We start from the raw sequence: 18,270 nt of genomic DNA on the forward strand, positions 1-18,270 counted from the left end.
GCTTTCAGAACAGATGCTTGTTTGAAGATGGCCCTGTTTCTTGTCTAAACTAGCCCTGATATTCAGATTGTCACACAGTGGGAATTTGTGTGGGCAGTGGGAAAAGCAACAGCGGTATGTCCCCTTGGAATGCATTGTCTGCATGCTTAAAATAAAGTGGAGGAATATTGAAATCTAAAATGCATGTGTGTAGAAATGGATTATTTTAAAATTAGGGAGCTGTTTCTGCTCTTGCCTTCGGGAGTGCTGAGCTCTTGAGTTTGCAGGCAACATCTGTCAACTGCTCTTTTAGGTGGAGCTGTGTCTCAATGTTGTGTTTGTGACTGAGGCATGGAATATGCTTTACTAAAAACATACAGAAAAGTGTATATAAATTATATACATATACACACATATTCACGGTATTATACAGTTAGTGCATCTTCTTAAGCAGAGGAGCTGCAGGAGTGGAAAGGCAGAGTTGTGGTCAGTGGCTTCCTTGCCCTGTAGAGCTTTTGCCAAAAGCTGAGTGCTTGAGCAAAGATTCTTCATAAGGCTTGAAAACTGCATTGTAAATTTCGATTGGTGTGTAGCTTCTCAATAATCAAGTGGAGTTTGGAATCTGATTTAACACTTGCAAGTGTGTGAGTTCTGTGTGGTTTTGAAAGGTTTTGCTGTTTAGATATAAAATTTGAAGAGCTGAATAGTTCAGGCAGAACCAGAGTATTTGTGTATGCTTTTAGTCTATCACTCCCATAAATGTGCCCGCAGTAAAACATCTGTCCTGATAACAGAAGACAGTTCCTCTGTGGAGGAAGGTCTTCCTCTGTTGCAGGAGGGATGGAGTTTCTGCTAAGTTGAAGTGCTGTGCAATTATCCTCATAGGATGCCAATGAACATACGGAGTTATAGCATTGTAGCAGGACACCACGAGGAAAGAAATTGAGCAGCAGGATGGCAAAGGGGGCTGTGTGGCACAATAGTCTTATCAGGATCATGGAAGTTCTCCCTGAGCTCAGAGAACGTGCTGTTTATTGTACACTCTGTGAAGATGGGATCAAAACTGAGCTGCAGGAAATAGCTCTTGGCATAGGTTCATCTGCAACTGTGGCGGGAAGAAGTTTACTCAGAATTCCTGGTGAAATAGCACATCAGTGTGGTACTTACTGCTTACTGAGAAAGAGCCTTTCCCAGTGCTCTCTATGGAAGTGCATGTGGGTGTTAAGAGATTATTTTTTTTTTGTGAGATCATGCTTTTCTAGTAGAGGAGGACTACTTTCCCCGTTTTCTTCATAACTGTCCTGCTCTTTTGGACACTGGCTTTGGTGTCTTGGCACCTTGTAAAGCTGTTGAAGTCAGAGGTTTTCTTTTCTTTTCAGCAAAGAGTATGAGCTTAAAGCGTTTAATGAGGACTTCCTCCTGTACCCTGTCTGCAGGGCTTTGAGGGGGACTGGTCTAACTGCATTTTGCATGGATTCAGTCCATAAAATGGTTCATCCTTGTGCATTGGGCTTCCAAATTGTGGTGCTCAGAGGCTTCGTGATTTTGGGGGGTGTTGAGCTTGTGAAGGAGGGTGGCTCTGCCTGCAGGTCAGCCTGGTTGTGGGAGATGATTGAGACATCTCAGTGACTTTTGGCTCCAGAATTAACAGTGAGTAGTAGATGTGTGTGAAGTGATCCAGGCATCAAGTGGTATACAGTAAGAGAGCAGAGAAAGTACTGCTAAAGGCAGAGGTTTATTCAGAACACAGATGAGAACACCTGAATTCTTGTTGTATGTTAGATGATCTAAAAGGCAAAAAAAGTCAGATACGGTATTATAACTATTATCATGCGGATGGATAGCCATTTTCTTGTAAAAGGGAAGCGGGAGGGAAGGTTAGCAGCATATGTGTGGGTAGATGGTTCACTGGGAAATAATTTACATTTTGATCACTTTATCCAGCTTTGTGGAGAGAGGGACACACGTTTATCTCCCTGGCCAAGCTGAGAGCTAAACTTGCAAACTTTGAATTAGAAATAAACTATCTTTGAGGTTACTGAGCTTTATTAAGAACAACTTTACACAGTGGTTGTGAAGCCAGTTCTGGGACTATGCTGTAATGTCACAGTCCCAGAACTGTTATGTTGGCCCTACAGCCATTCCCAGGGCTCACAGCTCTAAGGGTTAATTTTGTACAAAACTGTCCGTTGTTTGTTGGTTTTGGTTTTTTTTGTTTTTTGTTTTTTCCCCTTAATGCAAAATGATGCTTAGTTGTTGAGGAAGCTACTAAATATCAAACTGTCCAGATTGTATAGGTAGGTAAAAACCAACTAGAATCTGTTGCTTCCCACATCTATTTCTTCATTTCAGGTTTCTGAAATGTACATGAAAGCTGCATGTAAGGACCATACCTGAAAATAGGCTTTTATGTAATGATGAGCTTTCTAAAAACTTTTCTTGGGTATGTATTTCTGCCTAAATGAAAATAGATGTTAAAACTCAGCAGCTCTGTAGCATGCATTTGTAGAGGAGCTTTTATACCTTCCTGGTTTTGAGAGTGGCTGTAGTAGCTGCTGTTCTTAATTCAGCATTGACAGGTGTGGGTAGTGGTTATTGCATATTACTGTACAGCTAAAACCCTTCTGCTAATGAAGTTCTATTGTTTATCTGAGATAGTATAGAGTCAAATAGTTCACCAGTTGGAGCACACTGTAAGTAAAAGACTGTAAGAGATTCAGTCCCTATGATTCTCCTGCGGCTGAACCACGGACAGCAACTGAGCCCTGCACAGCCACTTCCTCACTCTGTTTGCTGGGATGGGGAGAGAATCAAAAGGGCAGAAGTGGGAAAACTTGTGGGTTGAGATAAAGACCGTTTAACAGGTAAAGCAAAAGCTGTGCAAGCAAGCAAGCAAAGCCAAATATGGAATGAACTGAACTGGTGTTCAGCCATCTCCAGGAAAGGAGGGCTCCGTCACATGTAACAGTTACCTGGGAAGACAAATGCCATCACGCTGAATGTCCTCCCCTTTGTTCTGTTCTGAGGTGGGAACAACATCCTGTTAGCTCTTTGTGGCAAGGTCTGACAGTAACAGAGCTGAGTCTTGGTTGTGAGGCACGTGTAAGTGGATTTTCATTAACCCACAGCAGCAAGGCTGTGGGGTGTTCTTGTTCATGTGGGCCAGTACAGAGTGGCAAAGTGCAGCATGCTGTCATCATGCAAAACAAGGCTTCTCTGTACTTCTGCTTTGCATATGAGTCTCTTCAGAGCAGCAGTCAGTCCAATGTTCAGGTCTGGAGTTTCTAACTATGTTAGAGTCCTTAGTCACTTCTGTATTTTCTCAATTTACGTTTGAGCTCCTGAGGATGTGAAACAAAGGAGAAAACATGGCACTGTGGTGCCTGTGCCTGGTAGCCTTGTGTTCTGTTGTCTTGAATATGTTAGTGCCAATTTTTAGCTAGTATCTGACAAGTAAGTTCAAGGGCTTGCTACACTATCCCTGCATAAGAGCTTGCCTGAATATCCTGAACCAGGACACAGTTTTTGCCAACTGTGTCCTGGGCCTTATCAAAAGGAGCATGACCAACAGGTAGAAGGAGGTGATCCTGCCACTCTGCTCTGCTCTCATGAGACCCTACTTGGAGCACTGCGTGCAATTCTGGTGTCCTTGAAGCTGTTGGAGCAAGTCCAGAGGAGGCCACGAGGATGATCAGGGGCTGGAACACCTCCCATATAAAGACTGGCTGAGAAAATCGGGGCTGTTCAGCCTGGAGAAGTTTCATGGAGACCTCAGAACAGTCTTCCAGCATCTGAAGGGAATCTACAAGGATGCCAGAGAGGGACTCTCCATCAGGGACTGTAGTGATATGACAAGGGGTGATGGATTTAAACTGAAATGGGGGAAGTTCAGGTTAGATATAAGGAAGAAGTGTTTTACTGAGGATGGGGAGGCACTGGCACAGGTTGCCTGAAGAATTGGTAAATGCTCCATCCCTGTCAGAGTTCCACGCCAGGCTGGACAGAGCCTTGGGTGACGTGGTCTAGTGTGAGGTGTCTCTGGCCATGGCAGGGGGTTGGAACTAAATGATCTTAAGGCCCTTTCCAACCAAAACTATTCTATGATTCTGTGAATATGTACAGCACTGATTATTGTGATGCTTTCAGTGAGAAGTTTAACATCAGAAACAACTGAAAACATTGAAAATTTAATTGTTCAGGGTTTTGCTGGATTAAGATTTCCAGAGCAGTGGTGATTAATAATTTTTTTGTAAGTATAAATACAGTTGCTAAAATTTTGTTCTCAGTTATGCCACTTGCCTCTTTGACGAAAGGATTTTTATAGAGGTGATATTTGCAAATGGAAAACCGTTCAAGGTCACCTATCTCACTCCTGGCAAAATGGGGAATTGGCCTGCTTTTATGGCCCTTGCAGAGTTCAAGTATTGGTTAAGATTGCCACCTAATGGCAAGGAAAGTAGTTGGCTGAGTATTTGGATATTTTTCACTAGTTACTACTGATTGGTTTTACCCAGTCATGTCTGCTCCAGTTACATAAAAGATACTAACCAGTTTTCAGGGAAACTTGAAATCCAGCTTTGTCTTCTCCTCCTAGTCATAGAATTTTAAGGCTGTTAAACTGGTTAAAAAGACAGGAAGTGATTTTTGTCTTCTCATCATTAGACTTCTGTGCTTTACCAAGTACTGCTTTATATTTTTGGTCAGGTATTGGTGCTTTAAAAAGTCTCCTCTGAAAGAGAGGTTAGTACAAAAAAATCTTCTGTCAATGAAGGCTGGTGTTAGGGGAGTATATAAGATCATTTCAGCTCCAGCTGGAATTTGGCATTAGAGCTTGAGTAACTTAAGTGCCTGTGTCCTCTTAATGTTTTGGGGAGGCCCTATATAAACTTGGTTAAGTCTAACAATTCTGCAGAATTTAGGGTGTTGTATTAAAATTGTCAGTAATTCTGTTTTGGAGAGCATAGCATCTCACTTGGCTAAATGAGCAATTAACTTAAAAAACAATTAAATATTTAATCTTCAAGAAAAGTTCCTCATAAAATTTAGCTTCTTCAGTTGTAAATTATGTGCATGTTTATTCAAGCACGTGAGACTTGTGTCAGATTATACTTAATAAATGCTGTTTGCAGGTTACATCAGGAAACATGAAGCATGTGCATTTCACTTGGCTGCCTCATTATGAGGGAAGTTAATAATTTTAATTTACATAATTCTGGCCTGATTGTGGCCCTGAGCATTTGCACCAGTTGGAAGTTCCCATGGTAATAGTTGGCTTACAGCAGCCATTTGAGAGAAAGTATTGTTTGAAAGTATGGACTCTTCCATAGGGTGGATTTCCTAATGGCAAAGATGTGCCTGAGAACTTGGGGAGATAGGAATGGCATCTGGTGGATGCCTCCAGCATTAGCTAAAGATAACAGGAGATGAATAAAACTTGAGAGTTGTGTTTTTTCCCTTTAGTTTACCTGTTTGAAAGTACTTTCTGTGTGTAATTCCTGCCTGCGTGATTTTTCTGTACTAGTGAAGAGAAAAAGAAGAACCTCATACTGGGGAGCTGGGAGGTGGGCTCAAGTACATGGCTCACCGTTGCTGCTGCTGCTGTGCTAAGAAGGCTTTTGATGGGTCTGGTTGGGGGAAAACAATTAACTATGTGTTGAAGATGGGTTTGAATAAAAACCCTGCTTGGGAATTGTTTGCTTGAACCATCTGTGATTGCAGGGAGGTTCTACCTGTCTTGAGGCTATGCTGAGAAGTTGCATGACTTCTTTGGTGTCTTTCCAGAGTTTCTGTTTTCTTAGTATTTTCATTTCTGTGTTGTGAAATGTAGGTTCAGAGAAATAATATTAACCTTTATCAAGTATTGGGGGTGTAGTAATTTTGAAGATCTGGAGATTGCTTTCACTTTGAGGTTTCTGGATGACTGTTAAGTGCTTCAGGGTTGATACCTGAATACATAAGAGTTTACTCTAGGCTTTATAAATTTATTTGAATTTGAAAATACTTTTAAAATATTTTGTTCAATGTGCTAACAAAATAGCAAAATTCTTATGTGTTTGTGGTGTGGTTTTCTTCTCCCCCCCCCCCCCCAGTACTTGATCTCTGTGCAACTGATTGAGGCAGCAGATTTTTATAATTCCCAAAGTCCTTGTTACGCCTTGCTCAATGACTGGTGTAGACTTTTTTATTCACTTCTTAGTGTGTAGTGATGTTGGCTAGAGGAATAACAAAAACTTGGCTAACTTCATTTGCTTGTAATTATTTTTTTTCTAGGTGGCTTCTCAACTGTATTTCTGGTACGTACCCACGGTGGGATACGTTATGCACTAAAACGAATGTATGTTAATAGTGTGCTGGATCTCAACATCTGTAAGAGAGAAATTACAATTATGGTAAGAAGCTCATTATTTGTAACTGGAGAATGTATTATTTTGCAATGTATACACCAAATCCCTCTTCAATAACAATGGGTTTTAGACCACCTTTTGACTTTACAGTCCTGATATTGCATTTTTAGCTTCAGAAACTAATGCTGAGTTCAAGGTTAGTGTATGATTAGCTTCTAAAGCAGTTACAAAATTGATGCCACTGCCTATTTGGTCAGTACATCTGGTTCCCAGGCAAAAGAAATTCCTTGCAGTTCTGCAGCGTCACTTAAATTCTCAAGGCCTCTGTATGCCACACTCCATTACCTGAGTGGTGCTCACTAGGCAAGAGAAAATACGTTATATTGCCTTCTGTCAGATACTAGGAAGAGTGTTTGTCTTCATTTCCATCTATTTCTACCTTCGCGTTTTAATCATAGCAGCACCTATGTAGTTACGTGATTGAAGAAGTACTTCTAGGCTTAGCCTCAAGTTACCTGGTAGGCAGGCGCTCTGTAATACAAATGGCAACACTTAAATAGTCGATGTGAAATAAACATAGTTTAATTCCACACTTAAAATGGCTCTGAAAACTTGTTGGGTTGTTTTTTTTCTTTTTTGTTTCCCTTGGGGACAGCTTCAGTTGTTTGTGTGTACTAAATTCTAATCATTCAGACTGCAAAAGTTGTGCATTCGTTTAATAACTGAGAAACTTTCTCACTTCAGCTTAGGATGGGCACTAGTAGCTTGCTTCTTGCATATCTCCCACATACCAAGGCTGTAGCTACTGCTACTTGCCAGTGCTGGCTTAGAGTGGAGTAATTGAGATGTTTTTCCACTGTCCAACAAGAAACACCTAAATGTTCATTTCTGAATAATGATTGTGTTTGGTGTGCAGCAGTCGCTGGCATTGCCAGCAGTGATGAGCTTATGTTCTGGGTTTGTGATGGTACTTCAGGAGTACTGGATGTGGGGCAGAGGCTAACAACTAGAAATCATAAAGGCTTGTCTGAAAACCTGTACTATCTTATTTGTTTGTGCTTTTCCATGCTCAGGTGTAATGTGTATTTTCTTTTTCAGAAAGAGTTGTCTGGGCACAAGAATATTGTGAGTTATTTGGACTGTGCTGTTAACTCCATAAGTGACAATGTTTGGGAGGTGCTCATTCTCATGGAGTACTGTCGAGGTAAGAGTCAACTTCTTTGTTTTTAGAGTAGATGCAGGGAAAATGTTTGCATTGACCACCTGGGATTTATATGTGGAATTGTTCCCATAATACAGACCTTGAATATTTGTATCTCAGAGCTGGAATCCAGATAGTTCTTTGTGTTGCACTGTTACTTAGGCACATAGATGTTGAACACTCTAGAAAATGTATCAGTTGGTTTCACATGGCTTTGTAAGCAAGTATGGTTCTTGAGACAGTCATTCTTCTATCTATAATGGTACAAGAGTACACGCATAGAACACTGAGTTTGTTTTATTGAAATACAGTGACTGCGGAAAGCTTTGTTGCATCTTATTTATGGGCTTTTTGCATATCCTTAAGTCATTACTTCTGTTCATGATAGGAGCTAATAACAAAAAAATTGCCTTGTTTGTTTAGCTGGGCAAGTTGTGAATCAGATGAATCAGCGTCTGCAGACAGGCTTTACTGAGTCAGAAGTAATGAGAATATTTTGTGATACCTGTGAAGCTGTTGCCAGGTTGCATCAGTGCAAAACACCTATAGTTCACCGGGATTTAAAGGTATGAACCTAATAATAAGGAACATATAGGTTAAAATCAATGGTCTACTTAAAAAAGGATAGAGAATACAGGAGGTATTTCACTAAGACTGACTTGTAATTAAAGAAACACTTGCTCTTGGTGGAGAGACTAAACTGTAAGACATCACTTACTGCTAATGCCAAGTCTTTCAACTGATTTTACTGATAACTTCCATGTTTGTGTGTGAGAACATATAAAAGTTAACTTGGAAATGAATGCTGTGTTTTTCATTTGATGTTTCTGTGTGTTAATTTCCTTTGAAGGTGGAGAATATATTGTTAAACAATAGTGGCAATTATGTCCTCTGTGACTTCGGCAGTGCCACTAACAAATATCTTAATCCTCAAAAAGATGGCGTTAATGTGGTTGAAGAAGAAATTAAAAAGTAAGTTCACTTTTAAGTGGCTTATTGTAGGCAATGATTGTGCTGGCAAACTCCATGTGTTCTTCTGCAGCATAGTTGTATCTTACTAATGTGAGTTAAACTTAATTGTTGAATTTGAACTAATGTTGACATAAATAGAGTAAAACTATTTGGTAACATAGATTTCTTCCATTTGCTCACAAATGGTTTTTGCAAAACTGAGACTGCAAAGAATAAAGCTGTTTGAAAAAAAACATGCTGTTCTGAAAGAAGTCATTCAAAAATATGTCTGGCCACTGACCATATTAGGAGTTTGGTGTTTTAAATTAATGCTATTTTAGTACAGCTAATGGCATAAGAGAAAAAGAGCTGATGCAAGTAAGCATTAGAATTGGGTTTATGTAGAGTCTTATTTATAGAGTAAGGTAATTCTCTAAGGCTGAGCATAGAAATATTTTAACTTTTATTAAAAGCATGCTTTTGAAAACATGTATATGTTTGGGTTTGCCCCTTTGGGCTAATTACTGCATAAGATTAAATACAGGCTACTTGTTCTCAAGTTATAGTGATAAGAGTTTTTTGGAGTTTTTTCCAGTTCTGAAAATCACTTTGACTACCACTGTAGTAATTATTTTGAGATATTAGTTTTTTGAAGTATACATACATATTTCAATATGTGGTGGAAAATGCTCTTGTAGGACTCCTCCATTACATCTTCTGAATGATTGGCTAGTGCAATACTTAAGTGTAGTGATTCTTGCAAAAGTCTATGTGCTAGGGAAACAACATTAAAAGCAAATTTATGTGACTCAATGTTTATTATTATATATGCTAATATTATGTTGCTACCCCAAATATTCTCTGTGGTGATGCAAATGCAGTAAGTGACTTGGACTGCAATTCCAGGCACGTATCTGAAACTTGAGTGTGAATGGGGGGTGTGTGTGTGTGTGTGTGTGTGTGTGTGGCAGGTGCAGGAAAACACGCTTTCAACTCCGGGGCATGCTGTTCATCAGTGTCCTCTTCTACTTACTTATTTCTAGATATACAACACTGTCATACAGAGCTCCTGAAATGATCAATCTTTATGGAGGAAAACCAATTACTACCAAGGCAGATATCTGGGTAAGCAAGAAATTGGGTACTATGAAATACGGAGCTAATGAAGAGGGGGGTGTGGGAAGCTAAAAGTGGCATACACTAAATGAAAAACTAATTATTTGAAAGGGAAAGATGCAGCTTTACAATACAGAATAGAGGTATCTTTGGTGCTTAGCTCTCCTGTCAATACAGTGAATGCCATGTGTCATGTTTAGTTTGAGATAAGTAGGACATGATTTAAAATTTGTTTCCTTTTTGTCCACTCCAGCTACTGTTTGATAGTTACTAGTGACTTGGAAGCCTGTTGGCAGCATGATAGGGAAAGGTGTTTGTATTAGGTAATGTGCAGTGAAGTAAATGAATATTAAATTCAGCAGAAATGCTAGTGTTATTGCTGGGTGATATGACAATGTGAATGCAGCTTTGGGGTACTCTCTGATTTTGGTAATTTGTTGTTTAGCATAGGAATCTGTGGGAAAGAAAGCCTTTCTAGCGCTACTTTATATATCAGCTTGTCACATCAACAGAGTGTTTCAGAATGTGGCTTCTACATAACAGTGGAAGGGTCAGCTGGTAGCTAGGATGCAGTTTATTTCTTGCTGGTGCTGCTTTATTGTGTTTAAGTCTAACTGTCATCCCTTTACAGTGCCTGTATTTGTTTCTACAGGCACTTGGCTGCTTGCTTTATAAACTTTGTTTCTTTTCACTTCCCTTTGGAGAAAGTCAAGTTGCTATTTGTGATGGAAGCTTTACTATTCCAGACAATTCCCGATACTCTCATAGTATACACTGTTTAATAAGTAAGTATCTAGGCAGCATGACAATTCTTTTGCTTTCTAAGTCAAATAAAACACAGATCGTTATAAGAGATGATGTAGAAGCATAGCCTGATGTAGTTAGATATGTGAATCATCTCTTACCTACTTTGAATTTTGTATTAACCCTAGAAAATTCTAGCATCATGGGTTGGTTATAAGTGGTTTTTCTCTGAAGCTGTTAATTACTACTTCAGTTTATCTACCCTTTCTATAACTGAGTGTCAAAATATCAAACATCTCTAATTGTATTTGACCCGAGAAACTACTGATTTGACAAAAAGTATTAAAAAAACCCAAACACAACCCCCAAAACAAAACCCCTACCCAATGTAACAATAAAACTGATTTTCTATGGTAAGCTCATTTGGCAGAGCTGATAAATTTCTTCCTGCTGCTAGCATGCTGACTTAACAGGCTTTTTGATGTCCAACAGTGACAATTTGGTCTTGCCAATTTTTGCAGGATATATGCTTGAACCAGATCAAGAACAGAGACCTGATATCTTTCAGGTATCTTACTTTGCCTTTAAACTTGCCAAAAAGGATTGTCCAGTATCTAATATTAATGTAAGTAATAATAATAAATTGTAAGTCTTTAATGTTGTCTGTATTTTTAGTGTATTTTGTAGGTAGCTTTGAGAAAAGTGTTATCAAACCATCTGAGAGATTACATCGATTTCTTCATAAACCTTGTTCCTAAGTATAAATCCAGTGTAAAACACAGCACACTTCAGGCTGCTGGTGCATACCTGCAATATTAGCTCTCTAAACAAGTAATCTTTTAATTTGGAGGGCATAGCTTCATAGATTATGTTGATTATGCAGGAATACCTGACTTGCTGTCTTAACCATTATTCATCTCTGGTGTCTACACAAAATACACTCGCTACAGGTCTTGTTGACAATTGAAGGTTTAATGTTGTAACTGTAGTGTCAAGAATGTTTATGTTTGTTCTCGACTGACACCTTTTAAGCATCCTTAGGAATTATGTTAATCCCTTGGAAGAACTACATTGAGCTAGAAGGTGAATGGGATAGTGCCTTAGTTGGTCTGCAGTCCTACCCTTACTGTCCATGTGAGGCTGAACTTTCTCTCCAAGATGATCTCATTCACAGATCTAATTGTGGAATTTGAGGGCACATCACTGAGTTTGACAGCAGCTTAATTTTTCCAGGGAAAGTCAGAAGTATGCCTGTCTTCTCCTAGACTTTTCTTGACTAATTCCAGTACTGATAGTAATCTTCAGAAGCGATTTTTGATAATTAACTCTCTCTGCTATTTGTGACCAGGTGTAGATTTGCATCCTTTTTGTAAGGAGGTAGTTACGTGTGTAATTAGTGATGCATCTCCTCCTCCTTCTCCCAGAATTGTGATTTCCGCCTGCCCTGGCCCTCCCCCCCACCCTGCCCTTTGGTAAACTGTGGTTTAGGTGAAATGTAGTTTGTTCAGGAACTTGAGAGAGATGCTGCATGGCTTTTTGGAATTAGCGTTGTGGTGGAAGAGCTGAGCGAGCTGAAAAACTGCTGTTGGTACATGCAAAGCTTAGGCCTTAGTTTAGTTCTTGAACTTGAGGAAGAAAAAAGTCTTCTGTGCAATCACAAGAAGACATTTAGAGAAAATGTTTTACTGTTGTTGGTGGTTGGTAGTGTGTAATTGAAATAGTTAACTGGTCATGGTTTTGTTGTACTTATGTGACAGATGAGAGAACAGAGGTACTGTTAAATTACAGCACTTCTAATCTACAGCCTTGTGAATTCTGCATGAAGCCTTGTAATGTGAAAAACTTGAACCCAAGTGTTCCTCTTCAGTTTGTAATGATGTTTTTCTTTCAGGAGTTTGTTTGTGTTTCTGTTTGTTTTGTTTTGTTGTTTTTTTTTTTTTTTAATTCAAATTTATTTTTCCCAAGAATTCTCCTGTCCCTTCAACTCTCCCTGAACCCATGACAGCTAGTGAGGCAGCTGCTAGAAAAAGCCAAATAAAAGCAAGGTGAGCAGTGAATGTGGCTTCACTTCTTTTTGCTAATATGGTCAAGCAAAAAAAAACCAAAAAAACAGAAAAAATCAGTGATGAATTAGTTTTTCTTAAGCAGTTGTACAGTTCTAAAAAATACCTATACTATAACCTGATAATGGGATTAAACCTCAAAAGTAGTTTGGTTTTGAGCATCTTTATTACCCTGGCAGACTGTTATACAGCTCTGAAGTACCTCAGGGAAGATGCACATATTTGGAGCACTTTATAGGCGTTACAACTGCTAGAGGCAGTTTTTCTAGCAAAAAGTAGAAATGAGTTGATTTAGCAGATTTTCTTAACCTAGTTTCCTGTGCATATGAACAGTAATCATATTTCTAGTCTTAGGATTGCTGGCTCAAACACTGGCCCTAACTTCCACTCAGTGCTGTGAACTGAGTGAGGAAAGCTTACACAGAGAAATTTCATGTAGTGTCATGGTCCTCTTGGGAATAAGGCTGTTGCACAGTTCTGTCTGAATCATGTTCTGCAGCAGTCATATATCCTATGGCTGCTGTGGGTGGTGAGTGGGAAGCTGAGGAAGCAAATTTTAAGTTATTAAAATGGAGCTCGGAAGTCAAGTAGCACATGGTTAAGACATAATTAAGCTATTAAGAGAAACTGTATCTGATTTGAAGAAAGTCCTTTTTTACCAAGTCTCTCATATGGGAAAACTTGCCATTTCAGAATAACAGATGCTGTGGGACCAACAGAAACCTCAATTGCACCACGACAAAGACCAAAGGCCAATTCAAGCACTGTCACTTCTAGCGTGCTGACCATCCAGAGCTCAGCAACTCCAGTCAAAGGCCAAGTTCCTGGTGAATTTGGTAATTGTGGGCAAAAAGGTAATATAACAAAGTCTAAGTGTGGACCAAAATAAATGAAAAAAGCATTTTATTTATTTTCCTTCTTGCTCTAGTAGGGATAGCATTTAAAACTCCAATTAATCTGTTTTTTTTTTTTATCTGCCAAAAAACAACTTTTGTGCTTTCCAAAAGACTAAATGTGCGAATAGTAAGCTTGACCAGGTGCCACACAAACTGAATGCAAATGGTTGAGAAGAAAAGGGCGTTCTTTCATTGTGCTTAACACTGATTTTGACCTAACTTTTCCACTGTGGACATGAGAAGTTCATGCTCAGTCTTGGTTTTCAAATAATTCATGGAAACTGCTGAGCCAATTCAAATTCTGTAATAAACTGCTTTCATTGTAGTAGGAAAAATACTTTCCTTGTACCTCAAAAAGTCATGAGATACCAACAATATGTTGGTGGTGTTTGTAGTCTGAAGCCATGTTAAAACTTCACTTCTCTCATGACTGACTGATGCATTTCACATTGCACTGGGAATGCAGTAGAGGGGCAACAGGGGAGTAATTGAGGGAGAATGGGTTAAATGAAGTGAAATGGGTTTTCAGTAAATCCTTTGAATTTGTCTTTATCTCATTCAGAAAGAGTTATGGCTCTGATCAATATTCACTTAAATAGTTATATCTTGAATACTTTCCCAGTTGCAGTTGATGTTGTGTGTCTACTACAGTACAGGAAGAATGCCTTAGGCATGGTATTGGGAAGGCATCCAATCAGTGTCCCAGGTGTAAACAAATTCTACTAGACAGTGGAGCATTAGGGATTAAGAAAGTAGAAGGTACAACTTCAGTGTTAGTACAGCATAAGTCTTGAACCCAGCTTGCTTTGTCGTGACAATGAAGGAAGGTTCCCACAATTGTGCATTGACAGGCCTGCAAGTATATTGTCAGTCTTGGAAAAGATGCTGTTAAACTGTTTCACCTTGAAGCCTTATATAAAGCAGTTAACTGCCAGTGAGCTCTCTAGCTAAACTTTAGAGATCAGTATGTCAGTAGTGTTGTCTGAATATCCCAGGAACAACGGGACCAGGGAACAGACAAAAAATCCTGCAGTCCCAAGAGACCAACCAGCACCCCCTGCAGCAGAACAGAGTTCTCCAGCAGCTGCAGCAGGGTGACTGGAGGCTGCAGCAGCTGCATCATCTGCATCACCAGCACCAGCCTATGATTCAGGATGCTTATATTCAGCAGGTACAAGTTGAATCGGTTTGACACACCTCTAAGAGACACTTCTTATGCCTATTAATAATGCTTTAAATGGTGTGCTAGTTGAATACATCTGCTGTTGCTGCCTAATTTTTTTTCCTGCTATGAGAGAGAGCAAGGGATTGTTGCTCCTGCCCCTTCTTTTACCTCTGATTTGCCTCTTCATAGGCATTGTACTGCTTATCCTTGGAAGTTGCTTTTGCAGTTTGACCCTGAACCCTAGCTTGCTTTGAATTACCCCTGTGGCCCAAATACAGGTTTTGTATATGCATAAATGTGCTGGAGATAAATCACAGAATGGTTTGGTTTGGAAAGGACCTTAAGATCATCCAGTTCCAACACCCTGCCATGAGCAGAGATGCCTCACACTAGAGCATGTTGTCCAAGGCTCTGTCCAACCTGGCCTTGAACACTGCCAGCGGTGGAGCATTCACCACTTCTTTGGGCAACCTGTACCAGTGCCTCACCACCCTCACAATAAAGAACTTCTTCCTTATAACTAACCTGAACTTCCCCTGTTTCACTTTAAATCCATCACAACTTGTCCTGTCACTACAGTCCCTGATGAAGAGCCACCGTCTGGCACTCGAATGTTAGGGATTATCTAGGTGATGATGTTACACTTGCAGTATGTGGTTGTACGTACACCATCTGAGTAGGATTTTGGTTTTTTTTTTGCTTTTTTCAGTTTCTTTTGGTCAGTGAAGAGCTTCCTTTTTGTAGTTGTTCTCTCTGCCTGGATGTTTAATGGGTACCACATGTGGTGACACTGTCCAGCTTGCATGCCATCAGGTGTAATTGCTTAAGTTGTGTAGCATAAATAACTGTAAACATTGCAAAGGAGTAGCAATGTCAAGCAAGAACTTTCACATCCTTCCAAGATGCCTACTGCTGTGGCTTTTTTGATTTTTAACCCTATTGAGAAGCTGTGCTTCTTTAAAGCACAGCTGATGTGTTTTCCAAAGGGGCTTAGTACTGGTGAAGATGGCAAAAGCTAGGATGGCAGTTGGCCTGCCTTAGAAAAGGCAGTGCTGAATATGTAGTTTAATTTTTGGTTAAACAGGCTGGTATTAATTGTGGGGGGAGGGGGAAACAAACCCAAAACAGAAAAGCTTCCAAACAGTCATTAAAATGCAAAGGCTAAATTGGAAGCTGATTCTTGATTATGTGATATCTTAACTGGAAAATGCTGTTGAGTCACAGAAGTGATTTTAATTGATGCTTCTTCTAAATATCTGGGTATTTCCAATGGGGGGGATTATGACTTATTAAAGCTGTTTTCTTCTTTCTGCCTATAGTATCAACAAGCAATGCACCAGCAGATGGTCCAACAGCAGCTGTTGATGCAGTCTGTGTACCAGCAGCAACCTTCCCAATCTCAATACCCTGCCATGGTATGTCAGGAATAGACCATAAATGGTACAGCTTTAAAATACAAGCTGTGTTTGGAGGTCTGTTGTGAATGTTCAGTAAGAAAAGTTTGTGAGTAGTTGTAATGAGCTGTGGATTTGGTTAAATAGTGTGAAGTTCAGCATCTAAAATAAAAATTCAGCTGGGGGGGTGGGTCAAGTTAACCCAGAGTGATAGAAGGCATCAAATCCTACTTTAAAAGGAAGAAAGCTACCTGGCATAATAAATTTCTAAAGAAATTGTCCTGAAATTTTGGTTATTAATATTTAAGAATAGGGTATGATGAAAACTAATGACTTAGTGCTTCAGTAGGTTACAATAATTGCAGAAAGCTAAGTGGCAGTATGTTGAAAGAGAAAAATGGTATCACTGACTTGTTACGGCTGTTTTTCACCTGTATAATGGACAGATCTGGCTTCTTGCTTTAGCTGAAGCTACTAAGCTTCTCTGGAGTGTGGTGGCTGTTAGAGCATTTGGCTGTAAGAATGGTAGTGTTACTGAGCAGAACAGTTTTACACTGGCCTGTGTGAATTTTAGTAACACAATCATTATCTTAGGTGCAGCAATATCAGCAGGCTCTGCTACAGCAGCAGATGTTTGCTCTGCAGCAACAGCGGTCGCAGCAGGCACAATCTCCTGAATATATCGCTTCTCCTCAAGATTTCTCACCAGCCTTAATCTCCTACCCTGGGTCACTGCCAGTGTGTGCTGGAACAGTGGCAGATTCTCCCTACCCTCTAAGCAGGCAAGTATTCTGACATAGGTGTACCTAAGGGTTACTTTACTGCATGTATTCTTAATTGTGATGAGCACTGCTGAATCCTTTCCTCAGAAATTACTTGCTTCAGTAGGAAGCAAGTTATTAGGAAGTAGTGAAAAGGAGGAAGTGTTACTTAAGAGCAGTTGGATAATTGATATTTAATGGTAAAGGATATTTTGGGCAGAAAACGGGACACAACTTTTTAACAGATGAATCTGGTACAACTTCTTAAAGGACCCATCTTCCACTTTTTCTTCTTCATGGACTTATTCCAGGAGCTGACTGCTAACCACTTTGCTTAGGATGGTCAGTTGAATGAGGTTGAGTGTGTGGAAGCCTTTCTTTGAAGAAAGGCCTTATAGCGGGCAATTATCTGCTAGGGCTTCTAACTCTTGTGCCTGTTAATCAGAGGTCTGACTTAAACACTCCACATCATGGAGTATACCTCAACAAAGAGACAGTCCATTTGCAGGGGTCTGCAGACTTATGTTAATAAAGAATGTATTGTCCATTAATTCTTATGAAAAACAAAGTGTAGAGTAAAAGACCCCTTCCATTACTGATTTTAAAAATAAATCACAGCTTTGTCCAGTTTCACTGATGCTATGAACTAGGTTATAGATCGATACAGGTTCCTACTCTACTATATTTAGAGAGAAGTCCTCTGCAAGTGTAGGAATGCTGCAGTCTTTGGTGCAGTCAATTGTGAGACAGGCTTTCAGTGAGTAGGGTGGCTTAGGTGTTTTGGGATGCTGCTGTCATTCTTAGTATCTACTAGATTACAGTGTGTTGAAAGAGTAAAAGGCAAGTTTTTTTCCTGCTGTAGGCTGGGTTGATATAATATGTATCACTGTGACCACTTTGGCTTCATCTCACCAATTATGCAGTCTAATTCTTAGAGAGTGTTGTCCTGCACTTCGATGCCCATATTTGAGACCTACCAGCTGTACTTTGGTCAGGTCAATTGCCAGAGTACTTTGGGCAAAACTGACTTCTGAAAGGGATTCTGTTCCAGTCTGGCAGTAAATGTGTGTATTTCCAGTTGCTCTTCTGTGTTTTTGGCTGAAGATTTTGACCCTTATGTTCAGTTTCAAGTCAATGACTGAGTTAGCAATGGTTTGCAATGTATAAAATTGATCTTGCAAACAAGAAATATGATTTCCTATCTTAGAATCATAGAATGGTTTGGGTTGGAAAGGACCTTAAGGTCATCCAGTTTCAACCTCCCGGTGTGGCCAGACACCTCACACTGACCATATTACTGAAGGCTCTGTCCCACCTGGCCTCAAACACTGCCAGAGATGGAGCATTCACCACTTCTTTGGGCAGTTTGTGCCAGTGCCTCACCACCCTCACAGTAAAGAACTTTGTTACATCTAACCTGAACTTCCCCTGTTTCACTTTAAACCCATCACCCCTTGTCCTATTGCTACATTCCCTCATGAAGAGTCCTTGCCTGGCATCCTTGCAAGCCCCCTTCAGATACTGGAAAGCTGCTCTGAGGTCTCCATGCAGCTTCTCTTCTCGAGGCTGAACAGCCACAACTTTCTCAGTCTGTCTTCATATGAGAGGTGCTCCAGCCCCTGATCATCCTCTTTTTCCAACAGCTCCATGCCCCTT

At 39.9% G+C, this 18,270-nt stretch overlaps 1 protein-coding gene across 1 annotated transcript in view; it reads left to right on the forward strand.

The window, feature by feature from the left end:
- The window catches only part of BMP2K (BMP2 inducible kinase), a 46,772-nt gene that overhangs the window by 12,489 nt on the left and 16,013 nt on the right, over nt 1–18,270 (forward strand). The window contains exons 2-13 of the mRNA XM_062622032.1: nt 6,250–6,368; nt 7,422–7,527; nt 7,948–8,090; nt 8,375–8,496; nt 9,519–9,600; nt 10,244–10,376; nt 10,857–10,960; nt 12,301–12,380; nt 13,092–13,252; nt 14,290–14,465; nt 15,779–15,874; nt 16,448–16,635. Coding sequence (XP_062478016.1) covers nt 6,250–6,368; nt 7,422–7,527; nt 7,948–8,090; nt 8,375–8,496; nt 9,519–9,600; nt 10,244–10,376; nt 10,857–10,960; nt 12,301–12,380; nt 13,092–13,252; nt 14,290–14,465; nt 15,779–15,874; nt 16,448–16,635 — 1,510 coding nt within the window. The remainder of the gene's footprint in view (nt 1–6,249; nt 6,369–7,421; nt 7,528–7,947; nt 8,091–8,374; nt 8,497–9,518; nt 9,601–10,243; nt 10,377–10,856; nt 10,961–12,300; nt 12,381–13,091; nt 13,253–14,289; nt 14,466–15,778; nt 15,875–16,447; nt 16,636–18,270) is intronic.

This window comes from Pezoporus occidentalis, unplaced genomic scaffold, assembly GCF_034315485.1.
Source record: "Pezoporus occidentalis ecotype Australia unplaced genomic scaffold, CSIRO_AGI_Poc_V1 ctg238, whole genome shotgun sequence".
Taxonomy (NCBI): Eukaryota; Metazoa; Chordata; class Aves; order Psittaciformes; family Psittacidae; genus Pezoporus; species Pezoporus occidentalis.